The sequence below is a fragment of the Schistocerca piceifrons genome, chromosome 7 (genome assembly GCF_021461385.2).
Source record: "Schistocerca piceifrons isolate TAMUIC-IGC-003096 chromosome 7, iqSchPice1.1, whole genome shotgun sequence".
In the NCBI taxonomy this organism is placed as follows: Eukaryota; Metazoa; Arthropoda; class Insecta; order Orthoptera; family Acrididae; genus Schistocerca; species Schistocerca piceifrons.
The window spans coordinates 390,314,665-390,333,488 of record NC_060144.1 but is presented as its reverse complement, the minus strand read 5'-3'; the positions used below and the strand labels follow the sequence as shown (position 1 = coordinate 390,333,488).

The 18,824-nt window shown below is 44.3% G+C and overlaps 1 protein-coding gene across 1 annotated transcript in view; it reads right to left on the bottom strand.

The window, feature by feature from the left end:
* LOC124805331 (venom carboxylesterase-6-like) overlaps positions 1 to 18,824 on the bottom strand; it is a 140,096-nt gene that overhangs the window by 27,140 nt on the left and 94,132 nt on the right. The window contains exons 5-6 of the mRNA XM_047265852.1: positions 15,921 to 16,138; positions 8,414 to 8,579 (exon numbers count right to left, since the gene is read on the bottom strand). Coding sequence (XP_047121808.1) covers positions 8,414 to 8,579; positions 15,921 to 16,138 — 384 coding nt within the window. The remainder of the gene's footprint in view (positions 1 to 8,413; positions 8,580 to 15,920; positions 16,139 to 18,824) is intronic.

The window sequence follows — 18,824 nt, the reverse complement described above, 5'->3', positions numbered from 1 at the left end:
GCACTGACTATCAACACCATGCCATAGGATCTGGCTCAAGAACTTCAGGAAGAAGTGACCTCCGATGAAGTTCTAGATGCAATCAAGGTGGGAGATGCCAACAAGTCCCCTGGACCTGACGGCCTTCCCCTATTTATTGGTACCTGCCTGGACGTCCATCTGTCGTGAACTGATGTCACCCACAACGACGATCCCAGCCACATTCCTTGATGGGATCATCATCCTGGTCCCCAAGCCACATGGCCGATCACGGATCTGTGATTATCGGCTCTACTCAAGAGTGACGTGAAAATTTTTTACCCGTTTGTTGGCCTCACGACTCAAGAAGGCAGCAAGATGTCACTCCCTTGATCAGACTTTGCTGGGTGATGACGACAACATCAATACGGCCCTTTGCCGTTACAGAGACATGATCTCGCTCGCGCACTAGCAACATTTATCTGGCGCAATAAAATCGCTTGACTTCAGTCAAGCATTCGACCGTGTCGACCATACATTTCTGAAATCGGTCCTCCAACACATGAGTTTTCCGGCTCATATAGTAACCGTGGTAATGCGTCTCTTGAGAGGCGTGACTTCGAGAATACTCTGGAATGGTCGCCTCACCGATCCTCTAGCGATCGAGCGCTCTGTCCGACAGGGCTGCCCACTTTCCACGATACTGTACGCTTTGACATTAGAGAGCCTTCTCCAGGGGCTTCACCAACGCCTGGTGGGCCTGACATTGCATGGGCATCGCTTTTGTTGTACAGCCTATGCTGACGATCTAGTCTTCTACCTCTGGAATGAAGACGATATTCACGCGGCTCTGACTTGGGTGGCGGCATATGGGGAGACAACGGGGAGCTCTTTTAACATTTCCAAATCGAAGGTTCTGCTCATTGGTGAGGGTCTACCTCAGAGATATGTTGCTCCTCTAAGAGTGGCCACCATCTTCTGCTGTTTGGGCACTGATTTTATGAATGACCGCCGTCGTTCAGCGACAACCACCGGTCGACGTCTCCTCCAAACGATCAGGGCTGGCGTTGTGGGCCATCGGCTTGGAGCCCTCGACATTATACGGCGTGCACAACACGTGAATGTTTACCACGCCTCACACATCCCCCATGTGGCACCAGTGTCCCCGGATGTGATTCATTGCCACACAACAAAAACCAACGCCGTGAATTGGATACGCGGTCATACGGTCCGCTACCTTTTTGGCCCCGATGAGAAATCAGAACTAGGTTATTGGACGTACCTTAACGATCAACGCTGTGCACTTTTTCGCAACCGCAGGTACAAGCAGTTCTTTTCCAGTTTTCTACAGTGCGCCTTTCATGACCCGTGTTCCAGCTGGAACGTCCAAGCGATTAGATGCTTTTTTGCCGACATGATGTTGTGAACGCAGTACAAACGGAATCTCCCCTAAAATTTCGAGAAGACACGTTTGCACGTATGTCAATCGGAAGGCGCTAGCGACTCCTGGAATTCTGGTGTATATACTACTACAATACAAAAGATTTAAAAAATAGAAAACATAAAACAAAAAAATAAATAAATAACAGAAAATAAAAATATACATACAAGAAACGCAAAAAAACTAAAATATGCAATAAAATAAAATAAAAAACTCAAAATCCCGTTCGCAACTTCTTTCATTTTTATCGCTACTTTCTATGTTCTTCCCCCCTACTTTCTTTCTTTCCTACACCCATCTTGTAATAGGTTAGTTGTTTTGGGATAGGCGTAAATAGGCGCCAACGCCTGAAGAAGTACTTTTTTTTTGTTAGAACACAAGCGGCGGTGGCAAGCAGAATTTTTTTAGTTTCTCTTTCCTGTCCAGGAGCGGAATAAAATAAAAAAATTAATAAAAGTTTAAAAAATTAAAGAAAGGGGGGGGGGGCGACCGGGTTCGATTCTCAGCAGGAGACTGGGTGTTGTGCGTCCTTCATCATCATTTACACGCTAGTCGCCGAAGTGGTGTCATCTAAAAAGACTTGCAATACAGCGGCCGAACCCTGAAGGGGATTTCCCGGCCAATAAATGCCATGCGATCTTTTCATTTTGAAAACAATATATTTAGGGTTAATACTACACCATGAACCCGTGGTCTAGGGGTAGCGTCTTTGATTGATAATCAAAACGTCTTCGGTCCCGGGTTCGATCCCCGCCACTGCCTAAATTTTGACAAATAAACAGCATTTGTGGCCGAAGACTTCCGGCATAAGAAGTCAGCCTCATTCTGCCAACGGCCTTGTCAAAGAGGGCGGAGGAGCGGATAGAGGTTCAGGGCACTCTCTTGTCCTAGAGGTGGGAAATTGCCCCTAAAGGCGAAAGAATCAGCAATGATCAACGACATGAGGATGCAGAAGGCAATGGAAACCACTGCATTAAAGACACGTAACGTGTATCCACAGGTCATGTGGACTGTCTTTCAAGAAGTGTCATGATGATCTCTCCATTGGCAAAAGATTCCGGAATAGTCCCCCATTCGGATCTCCGGGAGGGGACTGCCAAGGGGGAGGTTACCATGAGAAAAAGACTGAATAATCAACGAAAGGATAACTTTCTACGAGTCGGGGCGTGGAATGTCAGAAGCTTGAACGTGGTAGGGAAACTAGAAAATCTGACAAGGGAAATGCAAAGGCTCAATCTAGATATAGTAGGGGTCAGTGAAGTGAATTGGAAGGAAGACAAGGATTTCTGGTCAGATGAGTATCGGGTAATATCAACAGCAGCAGAAAATGGTATAACAGGTGTAGGATTCGTTATGAATAGGAAGGTAGGGCAGAGGGTGTGTTACTGTGAACGGTTCAGTGACCGGGTTGTTCTAATCAGAATCGACAGCAGAGCAACACCGACAACGTTAGTTCAGGTATACACGCCGACATCGCAAGCTGAAGATGAACAGATAGAGAAAGTGTATGAGGATATTGAAAGGGTAATGCAGTATGTTAAGGGGGACGAAAATCTAATAGTCATGGGCGACTGGAATGCAGTTGTAGGGGAAGGAGTAGAAGAAAAGGTTACAGGAGAATATGGGCTTGGGAAAAGGAATGAAAGAGGAGAAAGACTAATTGAGTTCTGTAACAAGTTTCAGCTAGTAATAGCGAATACCCTGTTCAAGAATCACAAGAGGAGGAGGTATACTTGGAAAAGGCCGGGAGATACGGGAAGATTTCAATTAGATTACATCATGGTCAGACAGAGATTCCGAAATCAGATACTGGATTGTAAGGCGTACCCAGGAGCAGATATAGACTCAGATCACAATATTGTAGTGATGAAGAGTAGGCTGAAGTTCAAGACATCAGTCAGGAAGAATCAATACGCAAAGAAGTGGGATACGGAAGTACTAAAGAATGACGAGATACGTTTGAAGTTCTCTAACGCTATAGGTACAGCAATAAGAATAGCGCAGTAGGCAGTACAGTTGAAGAGGAATGGACATCTCTAAAAAGGGCCGTCACAGAAGTTGGGAAGGAAAACATAGGTACAAAGAAGGTAGCTGCGAAGAAACCATGGGTAACAGAAGAAATACTTCAGTTGATTGATGATAGGAGGAAGTACGAACATGTTCCGGGAAAATCAGGAATACAGAAATACAAGTCGCTGAGGAATGAAATAAATAGGAAGTGCAGGGAAGCTAAGACGAAATGGCTGCAGGAAAAATGTGAAGACATCGGAAAAGATATGATTGTCGGAAGGACAGACTCAGCATACAGGAAAGTCAAAACAACCTTTGGTGATATTAAAAGCAACGGTGGTAACATTAAGAGTGCAACGGGAATTCCACTGTTAAATGCAGAGGAGAGAGCAGATAGGCGGAAAGAATACATTGAAAGCCTCTATGAGGGTGAAGATTTGTCTGATGTGATAGAAGAAGAAACAGGAGTCGATTTAGAAGAGATAGAGGATTCAGTATTTGAATTTAAAAGAGCTTTGGAGGACTTACGGTCAAACAAGGCAGAAGGGATAGATAACATTCCATCAGACTTTATAAAATCATTGGAGGAAGTGGCAACAAAACGACTTTCGGAAAAGTATCATCCACAAAATTCCGAAGACGGGAAGAGCTGACAAGTGCGAGAATTATCGCACAATCAGCTTAACAGCTCATGCATCGAAGCTGCTTACAACAATAATATACAGAAGAATGGAAAAGAAAATTGAGAATGCGCTAGGTGACGATCAGTTTGGCTTTAGGAAAAGTAAAGGGACGAGAGAGGCAATTCTGACGTTACGGCTAATAATGGAAGCAAGACCAAAGAAAAATCAAGACACTTTCATAGGATTTGTCGACCTGGAAAAAGCGTTCGACAATATAAAATGGTGCAAGCTGTTCGAGATTCTGAAAAAAGTAGGGGTAAGCTATAGGGAGAGACGGGTCATATAAAATATTTACAACAACCAAGAGGGAATAATAAGAGTGGACGACCAAGAACGAAGTGCTCGTATTAAGAAGGGTGTAAGACAAGGCTGTAGCCTTTCGCCCCTACTCTTCAATCGGTACATCGAGGAAGCAATGATGGATATAAAAGAAAGGTTCAGGAGTGGAATTAAAATACAAGGTGAAAGGATATCAATGATACGGTTCGCTGATGACATTGCTATCCTGAGGGAAAGTGAAGAAGAATTAAATGATCTGCTGAACGGAATGAACAGTCTAATGAGTACACAGTATGGTTTGAGAGTAAATCGGAGAAAGACGAAGGTAATGAGAAGTAGTAGAAATGAGAACAGCGAGAAACTTAACATCAGAATTGATGGTCACGAAGTCAATGAAGTTATGGAATTCTGCTACCTAGGCAGTAAAATAACCAATGACGGACGGAGGAAGGAGGAAATCAAAAGCAGACTCGCTATGGCAAAAAAGGCATTTCTGGCCAAGAGAAGTCTACTAATATCAAATACCGGCCTTAATTTGAGAAAGAAATTTCTGAGGATGTACGTCTGGAGTACAGCATTGTATGGTAGTGAAACATGGACTGTGGGAAAACCGGAACAGAAGAGAATCGAAGCATTTGAGATGTGGTGCTATAGACGAATGTTGAAAATGTGGTGGACTGATAAGGTAAGGAATGATGAGGTTCTACGCAGAATCGGAGAGGAAAGGAATATGTCGAAAACACTGATAAGGAGAAGGGACAGGATGATAGGACATCTGCTAAGACATGAGGGAATGACTTCCATGGTACTAGAGGGAGCTGTAGAGGGCAAAAACTGTAGAAGAAGACAGAGATCGGAATACGTCAAGCAAATAATTGAGGACGTAGGTTGCAAGTGCTACTCTGAGATGAAGAGGTTAGCACAGGAAAGGAATTCGTGGCGGGCCGCATCAAACCAGTCAGTAGACTGATGACAAAAAAAAAAAAAAAAATTACACTATTTACTATATTGAAACCAGTGAAACGTGGTTGAAAAACTACATTTGAGATGATACGGGAAATGGAATGCGTGGTATCAGTACTTGGTACCCTCCCTCATGCAGGGTGTCGTGGCTTACGGAGTGTATGTATAGATGTAGATGCATTTTAACTTGCTGACACTGCCGCATAGAACTTCCCAAGATTAAAAGAGGTCATCGTAGTACGCGTTGGAGAAAGTTCAACAGCAATCTGCCTGAACAGTTCAACAGGTGAGACCAAGAAATCTTTTCGTTAAAAGTGGACAACAAGAAACTTGATTCGAAGCGCAATGGACCAGTGGGTGTTACAAGGACAGAACTGCTGGGGTATTGAATGGTTTCCGTTACGGATGACTGGTCAGATGACTTATACATTTCATCATCACAAACTTGTCGATAGCAGCGCTCCAATAGCAGAACTAAAACTAACTGCATAAAATGGAACCAGTGCCTCTATCTTGCAAAACACTCTCTCATAAATAATAAAGTAGTCGAAATTATGTCTCTGTATGACAAAAGTTATATATTTATTGTGATTATGACATGAGTTGATATTCTTCTGGCGTTTGTAGCAAATGAAATAAAATAATTTTTTTTAAAAAAGTAGCTCGAATATTTTGTAAAAGATAAGTCCAAAACCAACAAATAAAATAAATTACACAAACATTAGTCGCATCTTTGAGTGATGCTCGAAATCTAGTTTAGCGAATGAGGCGCTTCAGATGTTTCCTTAATCTATTTTTTCCCTACTTTTAGAAATACCATTTCACAAAACATTTGAGCGTTTATTATTCATTCTGTTTTTAAGTTTTGGTGAGAAATTATAAAACATATTTAAACATCTATCGAAATTCTATCATTGTTAAGAGAGTTAATCTATGCTGTAATTCGATATTTATTTTATTTTTTCAACGTGAAATAATACACTCCTGGAAATGGAAAAAAGAACACATTGATACCGGTGTGTCAGACCCACCATATTTGCTCCGGACACTGCGAGAGGGCTGTACAAGCAATGATCACACGCACGGCACAGCGGACACACCAGGAACCGCGGTGTTGGCCGTCGAATGGCGCTAGCTGCGCAGCATTTGTGCACCGCCGCTGTCAGTGTCAGCCAGTTTGCAGTTTGCCGTGGCATACGGAGCTCCATCGCAGTCTTTGGCACTGGTAGCATGCCGCGACAGCGTGGACGTGAACCGTATGTGCAGTTGACTGACTTTGAGCGAGGGCGTATAGTGGGCATGCGGGAGGCCGGGTGGACGTACCGCCGAATTGCTCAACACGTGGGGCGTGAGGTCTCCACAGTACATCGATGTTGTCGCCAGTGGTCGGCGGAAGGTGCACGTGCCCGTCGACCTGGGACCGGACCGCAGCGACGCACGGATGCACGCCAAGACCGTAGGATCCTACGCAGTGCCGTAGGGGACCGCACCGCCACTTCCCAGCAAATTAGGGACACTGTTGCTCCTGGGGTATCGGCGAGGACCATTCGCAACCGTCTCCATGAAGCTGGGCTACGGTCCCGCACACCGTTAGGCCGTCTTCCGCTCACGCCCCAACATCGTGCAGCCCACCTCCAGTGGTGTCGCGACAGGCGTGAATGGAGGGACGAATGGAGACGTGTCGTCTTCTGCCTTGGTGCCAATGATGGTCGTATGCGTGTTTGGCGCCGTGCAGGTGAGCGCCACAATCAGGACTGCATACGACCGAGGCACACAGGGCCAACACCCGGCATCATGGTGTGGGGAGCGATCTCCTACACTGGCCGTACACCACTGGTGATCGTCGAGGGGACACTGAATAGTGCACGGTACATCCAAACCGTCATCGAACCCATCGTTCTACCATTCCTAGACCGGCAAGGGAACTTGCTGTTCCAACAGGACAATGCACGTCCGCATGTATCCCGTGCCACCCAACGTGCTCTAGAAGGTGTAAGTCAACTACCCTGGCCAGCAAGATCTCCGGATCTGTCCCCCATTGAGCATGTTTGGGACTGGATGAAGCGTCGTCTCACGCGGTCTGCACGTCCAGCACGAACGCTGGTCCAACTGAGGCGCCATGTGGAAATGGCATGGCAAGCCGTTCCACAGGACTACATCCAGCATCTCTACGATCGTCTCCATGGGAGAATAGCAGCCTGCATTGCTGCGAAAGGTGGATATACACTGTACTAGTGCCGACATTGTGCATGCTCTGTTGCCTGTGTCTATGTGCCTGTGGTTCTGTCAGTGTGATCATGTGATGTATCTGACCCCAGGAATGTGTCAATAAAGTTTCCCCTTCCTGGGACAATGAATTCACGGTGTTCTTATTTCAATTTCCAGGAGTGTAGCTACTTGGCCTTGAGGGTTCAAATGGTTCAAATGGCTCTGAGCACTATGGGACTTAACATCTGAGGTCATCAGTCCCCTAGAACGTAGAACTAATTAAACCTAACTAACCTAAGGACATCACACACAGCCATGCTCGAGGCAGGATGCGAACCTGCGACCGCAGCGGTCGCGCGGTTCCAGACTGAAGCACCTAGTACCCCTCGGCCACTCCGGCCGGTAGGCCTTGAAGAGACAAACTTTCTGACATTTCAGCAGCTGTTCGTGATATATTCCAATTTTCTCTCAATCAACTAATTAAATTTTTCTTAATGACCCTATTTATTTTTAAGGAATTCAACCGTTTTTGCAAAGCTAGACCTAACGCTGGTCTGTTTGATACCCTAGTTGTCCGTTTCCCACACTTCGTATTCCTATAAAAATTCAGAGAAAAATGTTCCTTCAGATTATTAAGTATTTCTTAATTGTCCAGAACACTTTCGAACATTTTTTTCTTTCAAAAATAAGATTTCACAGTCATCAATTTGATATCCTACTTGTTCATTTCCACTCTTCGGACAAAAATACATTGTTTAATTTCTAGGGAGTCTTCTTTTCGTTGTACTTAAACATTTGACCAATAAGAAAAAGGTTTTATTCGTTATTGTTCCTCATATAAAGCACGTCGATGGTGGAGGAGGTTTCTTACTGTTGACGAAAACGGAGCCGTCTGCAGAGGTGACGCCGGTCATGACCGGCACGCGGTTGTACCGGCCCTCCCGCAGGATGTCGACCGGCGGCTCGACGACCACGGAGCCCTCTGACGGCGGCTCCACCACCGGCTGCCACGCCACGGGGCTGAAGCGGCGCAGCTCCTGTAACAGGGCGCAGCCCGTACCTGAACTAGGTCCGGCGCGATCTAACGCGCCTACGCACAATGTATTGCTAGCTACACGGTTCCACTTGTGACCTTCTGGAATATAACATTATTCTAGAAAATCGGAGATTTAGCATTGACGAGCTGGACAGAATAAAACTGTGATTTTTTAAAGATTAATTTTGTTTCCTCCTAATCATTTCTGTTAATTTCCAATTGTATTTTTCTCAGTCATTTTTATTTTTTGGTCAAAAACCTGACATTGTCGGTACGTTAACAAAAAAGATTTCTTGTGAATAACTTGAACGGTTTTGACTTAATTGCAAGAATAATGTAATTTCAGACCGTTCAATTAAAATGATAGTACTCATGTTAATAATACAAAAATACGCTCTAATAAAAAATCCACACACTACGAAAAAATTATCCGAACGGGATGAGAATCAGTACGTGTGATGTACATGTACAGACAAAGAAATTATGATGTTGTTGTTGTTGTAGTCTTCAGTCCTGAGACTGGTTTGATGCAGCTCTGCATGCTACTCTATCCTGTGCAAGCTTCTTCATCTCCCAGTACCTACTGCAACCTACATCCTTCTGAATCTGCTTAGTGTATTGATCTCTTGGTCTCCCTCTACGATTTTTACCCTCCACGCTGCCCTCCAATGCTAAATTTGTGATCCTTTGATGCCTCAAAACATGTCCTACCAACCGATCCCTTCTTCTAGTCAAGTTGTGCCACAAACTTCTCTTCTCCCCAATCCTATTCAATACCTCCTCATTAGTTACGTGATCTACCCACCTTATCTTCAGCATTCTTCTGTAGCACCACATTTCGAAAGCTTCTATTTTCTTCTTGTCCAAACTGGTTATCGTCCATGTTTCACTTCCATACATGGCTACACTCCATACAAATACTTTCAGAAACGACTTCCTGACACTTAAATCTATACTCGATGTTAACAAATTTCTCTTCTTCAGAAACGATTTCCTTGCCATTGCCAGTCTACATTTTATATCCTCTCTACTTCGACCATCATCAGTTATTTTACTCCCTAAATAGCAAAACTCCTTTACTACTTTAAGTGTCTCATTTCCTAATCTAATCCCCTCAGCATCACCCGATTTAATTTGACTACATTCCATTATCCTCGTTTTGCTTTTGTTGATGTTCATCTTATATCCTCCTTTCAAGACACTGTCCATTCCGTTCAACTGCTCTTCCAAGGCCTTTGCTGTCTCTGACAGAATTACAATGTCATCGGCGAACCTCAAAGTTTTTACTTCTTCTCCATGAATTTTAATACCTACTCCGAATTTTTCTTTTGTTTCCTTTACTGCTTGCTCAATATACAGATTGAATAACATCGGGGAGAGGCTACAACCCTGTCTCACTCCCTTCCCAACCACTGCTTCCCTTTCATGTCCCTCGACTCTTATAACTGCCATCTGGTTTCTGTACAAATTGTAAATAGCCTTTCGCTCCCTGTATTTTACCCCTGCCACCTTCAGAATTTGAAAGAGAGTATTCCAGTTAACGTTGTCAAAAGCTTTCTCTAAGTCTACAAATGCTAGAAACGTAGGTTTGCCTTTTCTTAATCTTTCTTCTAAGATAAGTCGTAAGGTTAGTATTGCCTCACGTGTTCCAACATTTCTACGGAATCCAAACTGATCTTCCCCGAGGTCCGCTTCTAGCAGTTTTTCCATTCGTCTATAAAGAATTCGCGTTAGTATTTTGCAGCTGTGACTTATTAAACTGATAGTTCGGTAATTTTCACATCTGTCAACACCTGCTTTCTTTGGTATTGGAATTATTATATTCTTCTTGAAGTCTGTGGGTATTTCGCCTGTCTCATACATCTTGCTCACCAGATGGTAGAGTTTTGTCATGACTGGCTCTCCCAAGGCCATCAGTAGTTCTAATGGAATGTTGTCTACTCCCGGGGCCTTGTTTCGACTCAGGTCTTTCAGTGCTCTGTCAAACTCTTCACGCAGTATAGTATCTCCCATTTCATCTTCATCTACATCCTCTTCCATTTCCATAATATTGTCCTCAAGTACATCGCCCTTGTATAAGCCCTCTATATACTCCTTCCACCTTTCTGCCTTCCCTTCTTTGCTTAGAACTGGGTTGCCATCTGAGCTCTTGATATTCATACAAGTGGTTCTCTTCTCTCCAAAGGTCTCTTTAATTTTCCCGTAGGCAGTATCTATCTTACCCCTAGCGAGACAAGCCTCTACATCCTTACATTTGTCCTCTAGCCATCCCTGCTTAGCCATTTTGCACTTTCTGTCGATCTCATTTTTGAGACGTTTGTATTCCCTTTTGCCTGCTTCATTTACTGCATTTTTATATTTTCTCCTTTCATCAATTAAATTCAATATTTCTTCTGTTACCCAAGGATTTCTATTAGCCCTCGTCTTTTTACCTACTTGATCCTCTGCTGCCTTCACTACTTCATCCCTCAGAGCTACCCATTCTTCTTCTACTGTATTTCTTTCCCCCATTTCTGTCAATTGTTCCCTTATGCTCTTCCTGAAACTCTCTACAACCTCTGGTTCTTTCAGTTTATCCAGGTCCCATCTCCTTAAATTCCCACCTTTTTGCAGTTTCTTCAGTTTCAATCTGCAGTTCATAACCAATAGATTGTGGTCAGAATCCACATCTGCCCCTGGAAATGTCTTACAATTTAAAACCTGGTTCCTAAATCTCTGTCTTACCATTATATAATCTATCTGATACCTATTAGTATCTCCAGGATTCTTCCAGGTATACAACCTTCTTTTATGATTCTTGAACCAAGTGTTAGCTATGATTAAGTTATGCTCTGTGCAAAATTCTACAAGGCGACTTCCTCTTTCATTTCTTCCCCCCAATCCATATTCACCTACTATGTTTCCTTCTCTCCCTTTTCCTACTGACGAATTCCAGTCACCCATGACTATTAAATTTTCGTCTCCCTTCACTACCTGAATAATTTCTTTTATCTCGTCATACATTTCATCAATTTCTTCATCATCTGCAGAGCTAGTTGGCATATAAACTTGTACTACTGTAGTAGGCATGGGCTTTGTGTCTATCTTGGCCACAATAATGCGTTCACTATGCTGTTTGTAGTAGCTAACCCGCACTCCTATTTTTTTATTCATTATTAAACCTACTCCTGCATTACCCCTATTTGATTTTGTATTTATAACCCTGTAATCACCTGACCAAAAGTCTTGTTCCTCCTGCCACCGAACTTCACTAATTCCCACTATATCTAACTTTAACCTATCCATTTCCCTTTTTAAATTTTCTAACCGACCTGCCCGATTAAGGGATCTGACATTCCACGCTCCGATCCGTAGAATGCCAGTTTTCTTTCTCCTGATAACGACGTCCTCTTGAGTAGTCCCCGCCCGGAGATCCGAATGGGGGACTATTTTACCTCCGGAATATTTTACCCAAGAGGACGCCATCATCATTTAATCATACAGTAAAGCTGCATGTCCTCGGGAAAAATTACGGCTGTAGTTTCCCCTTGCTTTCAGCCGTTCGCAGTACCAGCACAGCAAGGCCGTTTTGGTTAATGTTACAAGGCCAGATCAGTCAATCATCCAGACTGTTGCCCCTGCAACTACTGAAAAGGCTGCTGCCCCTCTTCAGGAACCACATGTTTGTCTGGCCTCTCAACAGATACCCCTCCGTTGTGGTTGCACCTACGGTACGGCCATCTGTATCGCTGAGGCACGCAAGCCTCCCCACCAACGGCAAGGTCCATGGTTCATGGGGGAAGGAAATTATAATTTCAGAAAAAATCGGATGATTTATTCAAGAGAAAGCAAATGAAGTATTGTAGTTCATTGACATCAAACTTCGTAAAAACACTTCCAGATTAGGGATGGTGCCATTCTGTAATGCAACTGATGTTCCAGGAACACAATGATAAATTACCATACACATCAGATGGGGCAAGTTTCGCACATTGCATGTACACGCGAATAGGTCGCGCCACTTGGTAACAGATACATTGTAGTCTCAGAAATGCCGTACCAATTCTTACGCCATGTGTTTGTTGCACATTGCTGTCAGCATTGTTACTAAAATAATACCAACCCTTTTTCCCGTTTTCTACAACAACGTAATATTATAAAGCAATCAAAATTTTACGTATAAGAATTATTCGTTCCTTAAAAAATGTTTATTTAAAAACGTAAAATTTTAGCACTGCTTGTATGGCTAGTTCATACTTCGGTTTTTTACCCGTTTATTAGTTAAAAAACACTTGTTATAGCCGAGACCAAACAAATACTGAAAGATACGGTTTATTCAGAAGTAAACCAGAGGTATCGGTTGCAACCTGTTGTTTTTGCTCATCCTTGGCTTGGACAGCAACATCTCGGTCACTTGTGACAAGGAGTACCTGAGTACATTACAGTTCACAGGTTGGAGCAAAAGGGTACTGAACGTCGTTCAGCAGCAGATCTAGATTTCATAGATGTATCCTTCCAAACTGGGCCATGAATCAGCAACTCCACAGCACAGTGGAATTCTTGGCACACCTTGCACTTTCGCCTGCGCTATGTGTGCATTCCTGATGCACCAGAGGGTGCGGGTACCCGCTAGTCGCAGAGTGCAGCGCTACGGTGAAGTGAGAAGCGGCACCCCGTCAGAGAGAAGCAGATTGTGACGCACAGAATCGAAATGGGAACTTCATCATGTAAACATCGCCAGTCCACCGTGGGCAGCAGGTGCATCACAATGCATGAGGTCCGCGACAAAGAGAGGTTGAAGCGCATACTTCACAGCACGCAACACTGCAGGTCTTAGAATCGCCAGCAGCTGCCTTTGGTGGTTAGATAGTAACTATTTCAGACGACTTTAATAATTCTTGAGTGCACCTTTAAATACATGCAAGCTCTCGACATCACAAGACAAAATTAAGACTTTAGTGGTTAACTTTTCAGTTAAATATTGATTTCCTGTGAGCCCTGCACAGAGACGAGCATTCGCAAAGTGTGGTGAACAAGCCGACTAGTGTGACGGCACAAGTTCGTTGCGGGGCCTGTGTTTCTCGTGCGTCCCGGGCACTGCAAGGTACAATAGCCGAGCTTGTTCTGGTACTGACTTGGCCGTTATCAGGAACAGGCAGCGCTATGGAGCAGGGCAGTGGGAATCGGCGGTGAGAGTGAGAACAGTTAGCACGTTGGATCTCGAGAACGGTCGCATGGAGACGGAGCTGGTTGCGTGGTGGAACATCAGGCAGCTGGGCAGATGTGACAGCTGTGTGCCTTACTGTCAACATGGGGCATCGTTCCAACTGGAGCAGCAGACGGTTTTTAGCTTCACAACCCAAGGGATATAGTGTGTGTACATACGAGGCGCGATCAATAAATAAGGCAACACAGTTCTTTTTTCTGATACCAGATTCGTTTTATTCAGGATTCCAGTATACCATATTATTTCCCGATTGGCTATAAAACTCTATTTTTCACCATAATCTCCGTGCAATAAGATGGCCTTACGCCACCTTACTCTAAGGGCTTGTATGCCCACATGATACCAATCTACTGGTTGACGTCAGAACCAACATCTTGCTGCAACGATGACCACCCCGTCATCTACATACTGCTTCCCGCGGAGTACATCCTTCATGTTGCCAAATAAAGTTTTGTGAACTCTTATCGGGTGGCACACTTGTGTAAGGTCTTCCGTGGAGAAGAAGAAGTTCGTTCATATTTTTGTGGCGACGAACAGGCTGAAGTCATTTCTGCAGTATCTTTAGGGTAGCACAATACACCTCAGAGCTGTTCGTTGTACCTTGAGGGAGGAAACCAAACAGTATAACCACTTCAGCGTCCCGGAAGTACATTGCCATGACTTTACCGGATGAGGATGAGGCTTTGAACTTTTCCATCGGAGAGAGATGGTGTAGCGCCACTTCATTTTTCTGGTTTGAAGTGATGAATCCATGTTTCATGGCCTGTGACGATGTTAGACAAAAAAATGACACAATCATCCCCCTAATAAGCAAGCAACTCCGCAGACATGTTCCTCCGTTGCTCTTTATGGTCTTCTGTCAGGCAGCGACGAACCCAGTGTGTGTGTCAGCACTATCAACGGAGATGTCCAGTTGTGCAGCGAGGTATTTCATTGCGAGTCGTCGATCATCTCTAATGAGCATGTCGCACATTCCAGCACTGCAGGAGTTACAGCTGTGCAGCTGTGATGCGACCGCCCGACACATGGAAGACCGGACAGGTTACTGCAACGATGACAGTCGCATCGCCCAACGACTCGTCGTGCTTTTGTGCACTACCTGATATCCGTAGATTTTCTACAAGCCCGCATGAACATCTGTGATCCAATGGTTTTCCACAAAACGAAAGTCAAAGACAAATATTTTCTTTGAACGCACCTTCATTACCGTTTTGAAGGCTGTATTAACCCCCTTCCACACCTCCCCACCTCCCAATCGGAACTTTATGAAATTATAGGGTCTGCAGCGGGAGTATTCCACAATTTCCCACAACAAATTCCGAATTTTTGTCTGTCTAGAGCTAGCTTAAGGTGTCAGCAGTTGTTAATTGTAATGTATGATTACGTATCCAAGTGTTTGCTTGTTGGTATGTTACTGCTGTATGATGCATCGTGCCACTTCACTGGTATTTGGTGATGTGTATACGGGTACCGCTTTCTTAACTCCGTGTATTTATCCGTGCCCCTTTTTAAAGCTGAGGCGGGAGTTTTGTACAGCATTATTTAATCTACTAAGCATCAAGTGTCTTTTGATAAGCTGTGCGCTATTTTTTGGTTTGTCCCTTCTCGTATAGGCACTATAGTTATTATATTGGTTCAAATTATTTAATAAAATTGATTTACATTAAAGCTTTACGCCCACACAATGCAGGCCCAATTTTCCAGTCCCACCCTTTCCTAAGCCACACAGTAGCCTCAACTTATTTTGAGTACTATTTTGTTTTTATTTCACGATGAAGTTGCTTTTTATTGCTTCATACGGCTAATTTTTCCTTTCTGTGTTCACCTTGGAGCAAAGCTAAACATATTCGCAGACGTACAGTTGACGAAAAACTTTTTCAAATGAAATTTGTGTGAATGCCAAAGGAATCAATCTGCTGAGGTCATCGGTCCCTAGACTTACACATTACTTAAGCTAACTGATGCTAATGAGCAACACACAGACCCATGCCCGAGGGAGGACTCGAACGTCCGGCGGGAGAGGAAGCGCAATCCGTGACACGGCGCGTCTAACCGCCCGGCCACTCCGCGCGGCGAAAAACTTTTTCTGGGTAGTTTATTGACAGATGGTTCGGAAGATGACTCAAACGGACTCACAAAGTCAGACATTGCACGTGTGTCGTCGACGGTGAGGTCTTCGTGGCTGGCGGCCCTCAGGAAGGCAGCGAGGCGTTCGTCCTCCTCCGCGACTGAGAGGTTGCCGGTCTGGAAGCCGAGCGCGGCCGCTAGGCGGTACGCCTTCTCTCGGGGTACCGGCTCCACCGTCCAGTTGGCGGACGCCTGACCGCTCTCGATGATCACCCCGCTGAACAATCCTGGAGACATACACCACAGCTGGATCTAAGGTTGTCAGTTGTTGCATGTTTCTCAGTCCAGTCGACACTATCTGATCAAAAGTGCACTCTCTAAGTAAGAAAAAATTACGCACCACAAAGGAATTATCTAAATCGGATGGAAGTCGGTATATGTGATGTACATGTACAGACAAATAAATGATACCAATTTCAGAAAATAAGCATTATTTACTCAAGAAAAAGAACTTCAAAAATTGAGTAAGTCAGTAACAAGCTGATCCACCGCTGGCGCTTTGCAAGCCCTCATTCGGCTTGGCGTTGACTGACAAATGTTGTTGGGTGACCTCCAGGTTGATATCGTGGCAAATTCTGGTTCAAATGCTTCAAATGGCTCTCAGCATCTGATGTCATGAGTCCCCTATAACTTAGAACTACTTAAACCTAACTAGCCTAAGGACAACACACACATCAATACCCGAGGCAGGATTTGAACCTGCGACCGTAGCGGACGCGCGGTTCCAGACTGAAGCGCCTAGAACTGCTCGGCCACACCGGCCGGCTGGCAAATCCTCTCCAATTAGCGCTCTAGATCGCCAAAATCCCGAGCTGATTGGAGGTCCCTGACCAAAACGCTCCAAATGGTCACAGTTGGGTAGAGGTCCGGTGACGTCGCTGGTCAAGGCAGGGATTTTCAAGTAATAAGACAAGCAGTAGAAACTCTCGCCGTAATCGGATCTGCATTGTGTTGCTGAAATGTGAGAGCAGGATGGCTTGCCATGAAACAACAAAACGAGGCACAGAATATCGTCTATGTATCGCTGTGATGTGGGGTTGCCACTGATGATAACCGAAGGGGTTCTGCTGTAAAACTAAATGTCACCCCAGACCACATCTCCTCGTTGTATCCCAGACCGTATCTAAAGCGCCAATTGGACACGAGTTCGCACAATATCCCTCAGAAGGACATACAACAACTCATGAATCAATACCAATCCGAATAACTGCTTGCATAAGGGCCACATGTGGACCAATGCGTTATTGACTTCGTCATTTTGTAAAGCTATTTCTCTTCAATAACTCATCCATTTTTTCTGAAATTGTAATCATTTGTTTGTCTGTACATGCACATCACCCTCTACCGATTTCCGTCTCATTCGGAGAGTTCCTTCGTGGTGCGTCTTTCCTTTCTTTCCTTCGTGGTGGGCCTTTCTTTTTTTCGTATCTGGACATCTCATGTAATGCCGAACTGCGCAGTATACATCAAGAGAGACGGAGCCGCCAGTATAAAAGCTTGCGTTGTCAACAGAAAAGCACAAACAGCAGAACGGGTCGATCAGAAGAACTCGGTGATATCGAACATGGACTGGACACTTGTTGTCACATGAGTAACAGATCCATCAAAGATCTTTCAACCCTTATAAAATTGCTCAAATCGACTGTTGGTGATATGACTTTGAAGTGGAAGCACGAATGAACAGCCACAGTAAACCATGACCAAGCACAGAGGAAGACTTTACGTTTAAAGAATGCCTAGAGAACCTTACCCGACATCATGTGTAGTGACAACAAAGAAGTTCGGACGAAAATGGTTTAAATGGCTCTAAGCACTATGGGACTTAACATCTGAGATCATCAGTCCCCTAGACTTAGAACTACTTAAACCTAACTAACCTAAGGACATCACGCACATCCATGTCCGAGGCAGGATTCGAACCTGCGACCTCGAACCGCTCTGCTACAGGGGCCGGCGAGGTTCGGAGGAGTTCGTATTACGGTAGGTCAGTGTCTTCCATGCTTAGAGTGTGGTCCCCTTACTGCACGTAAGAGAACGCTTAATGTGGAAGAATAGGAGTACATTTTACAGCATCGTGTGTAGTAGAGGTACAGTTGTGAGACAGTAATTTTATCAGCATGGGAAAGCACCAACTGTGAGAGTGGTTTGTGGACAATTACATTCCTGAAATGAACTGGCCTACCCAGAGTCCCGACCTGAACCCAAGGGAACACAACTGGGACGAGATAGGATGTCGAGTTTGCTCCAGACCCCTGTTTTCAACAGCACTGTCTTCTTAGGAATAATGCGCAGTCATTCTTCCACAGACTTTCAGAGGCTCATTAGAGTTCAAGCCTTCATAGAGGCGAAGGTTGGAAGCATCCCCTATTAATATCCACTAACAGGTGTCCGAAAACTTTTGATAAGATTGTATACTTCTTGAGAGGATGAAGTTAACTGATGGAAAGGTACTCAGGAAGTAAGGCAATTTTCAATATATTGTAAATGTAGAACGGAGTGATGATATATTGCCAAGTTACTACTTCAGCAGATCAGTCCTACCATTTCCATGAAAATTACCAGCTTGTGGTAACCGATCACCCATCTCAACCAAGGAGAGTTTCTCCCTCTCATCTCCGCTATACAGATTGACAAACAAGTTTAATAAACCGATATTGTTGTTAGCGTCCTGATTGAACCACTCAGGTTACATCGAAGCCACAAGAAAAATGAAATGGTGTAGAGAAACTGTGCCGGTACGCGACACAGCTTAGTACGCAATGACTCCAGTTGTAACGACTGACGTTCTTCAAGAGCTACGCGTTTATTTTCAGATTTCTGGAGTCAATACAGTACGCGGCTTCAGTATATAACAAATTGGCGGTCGAAACATAATGTCTGCGATATCTGCGATCCTGCACAGTACGATGTATG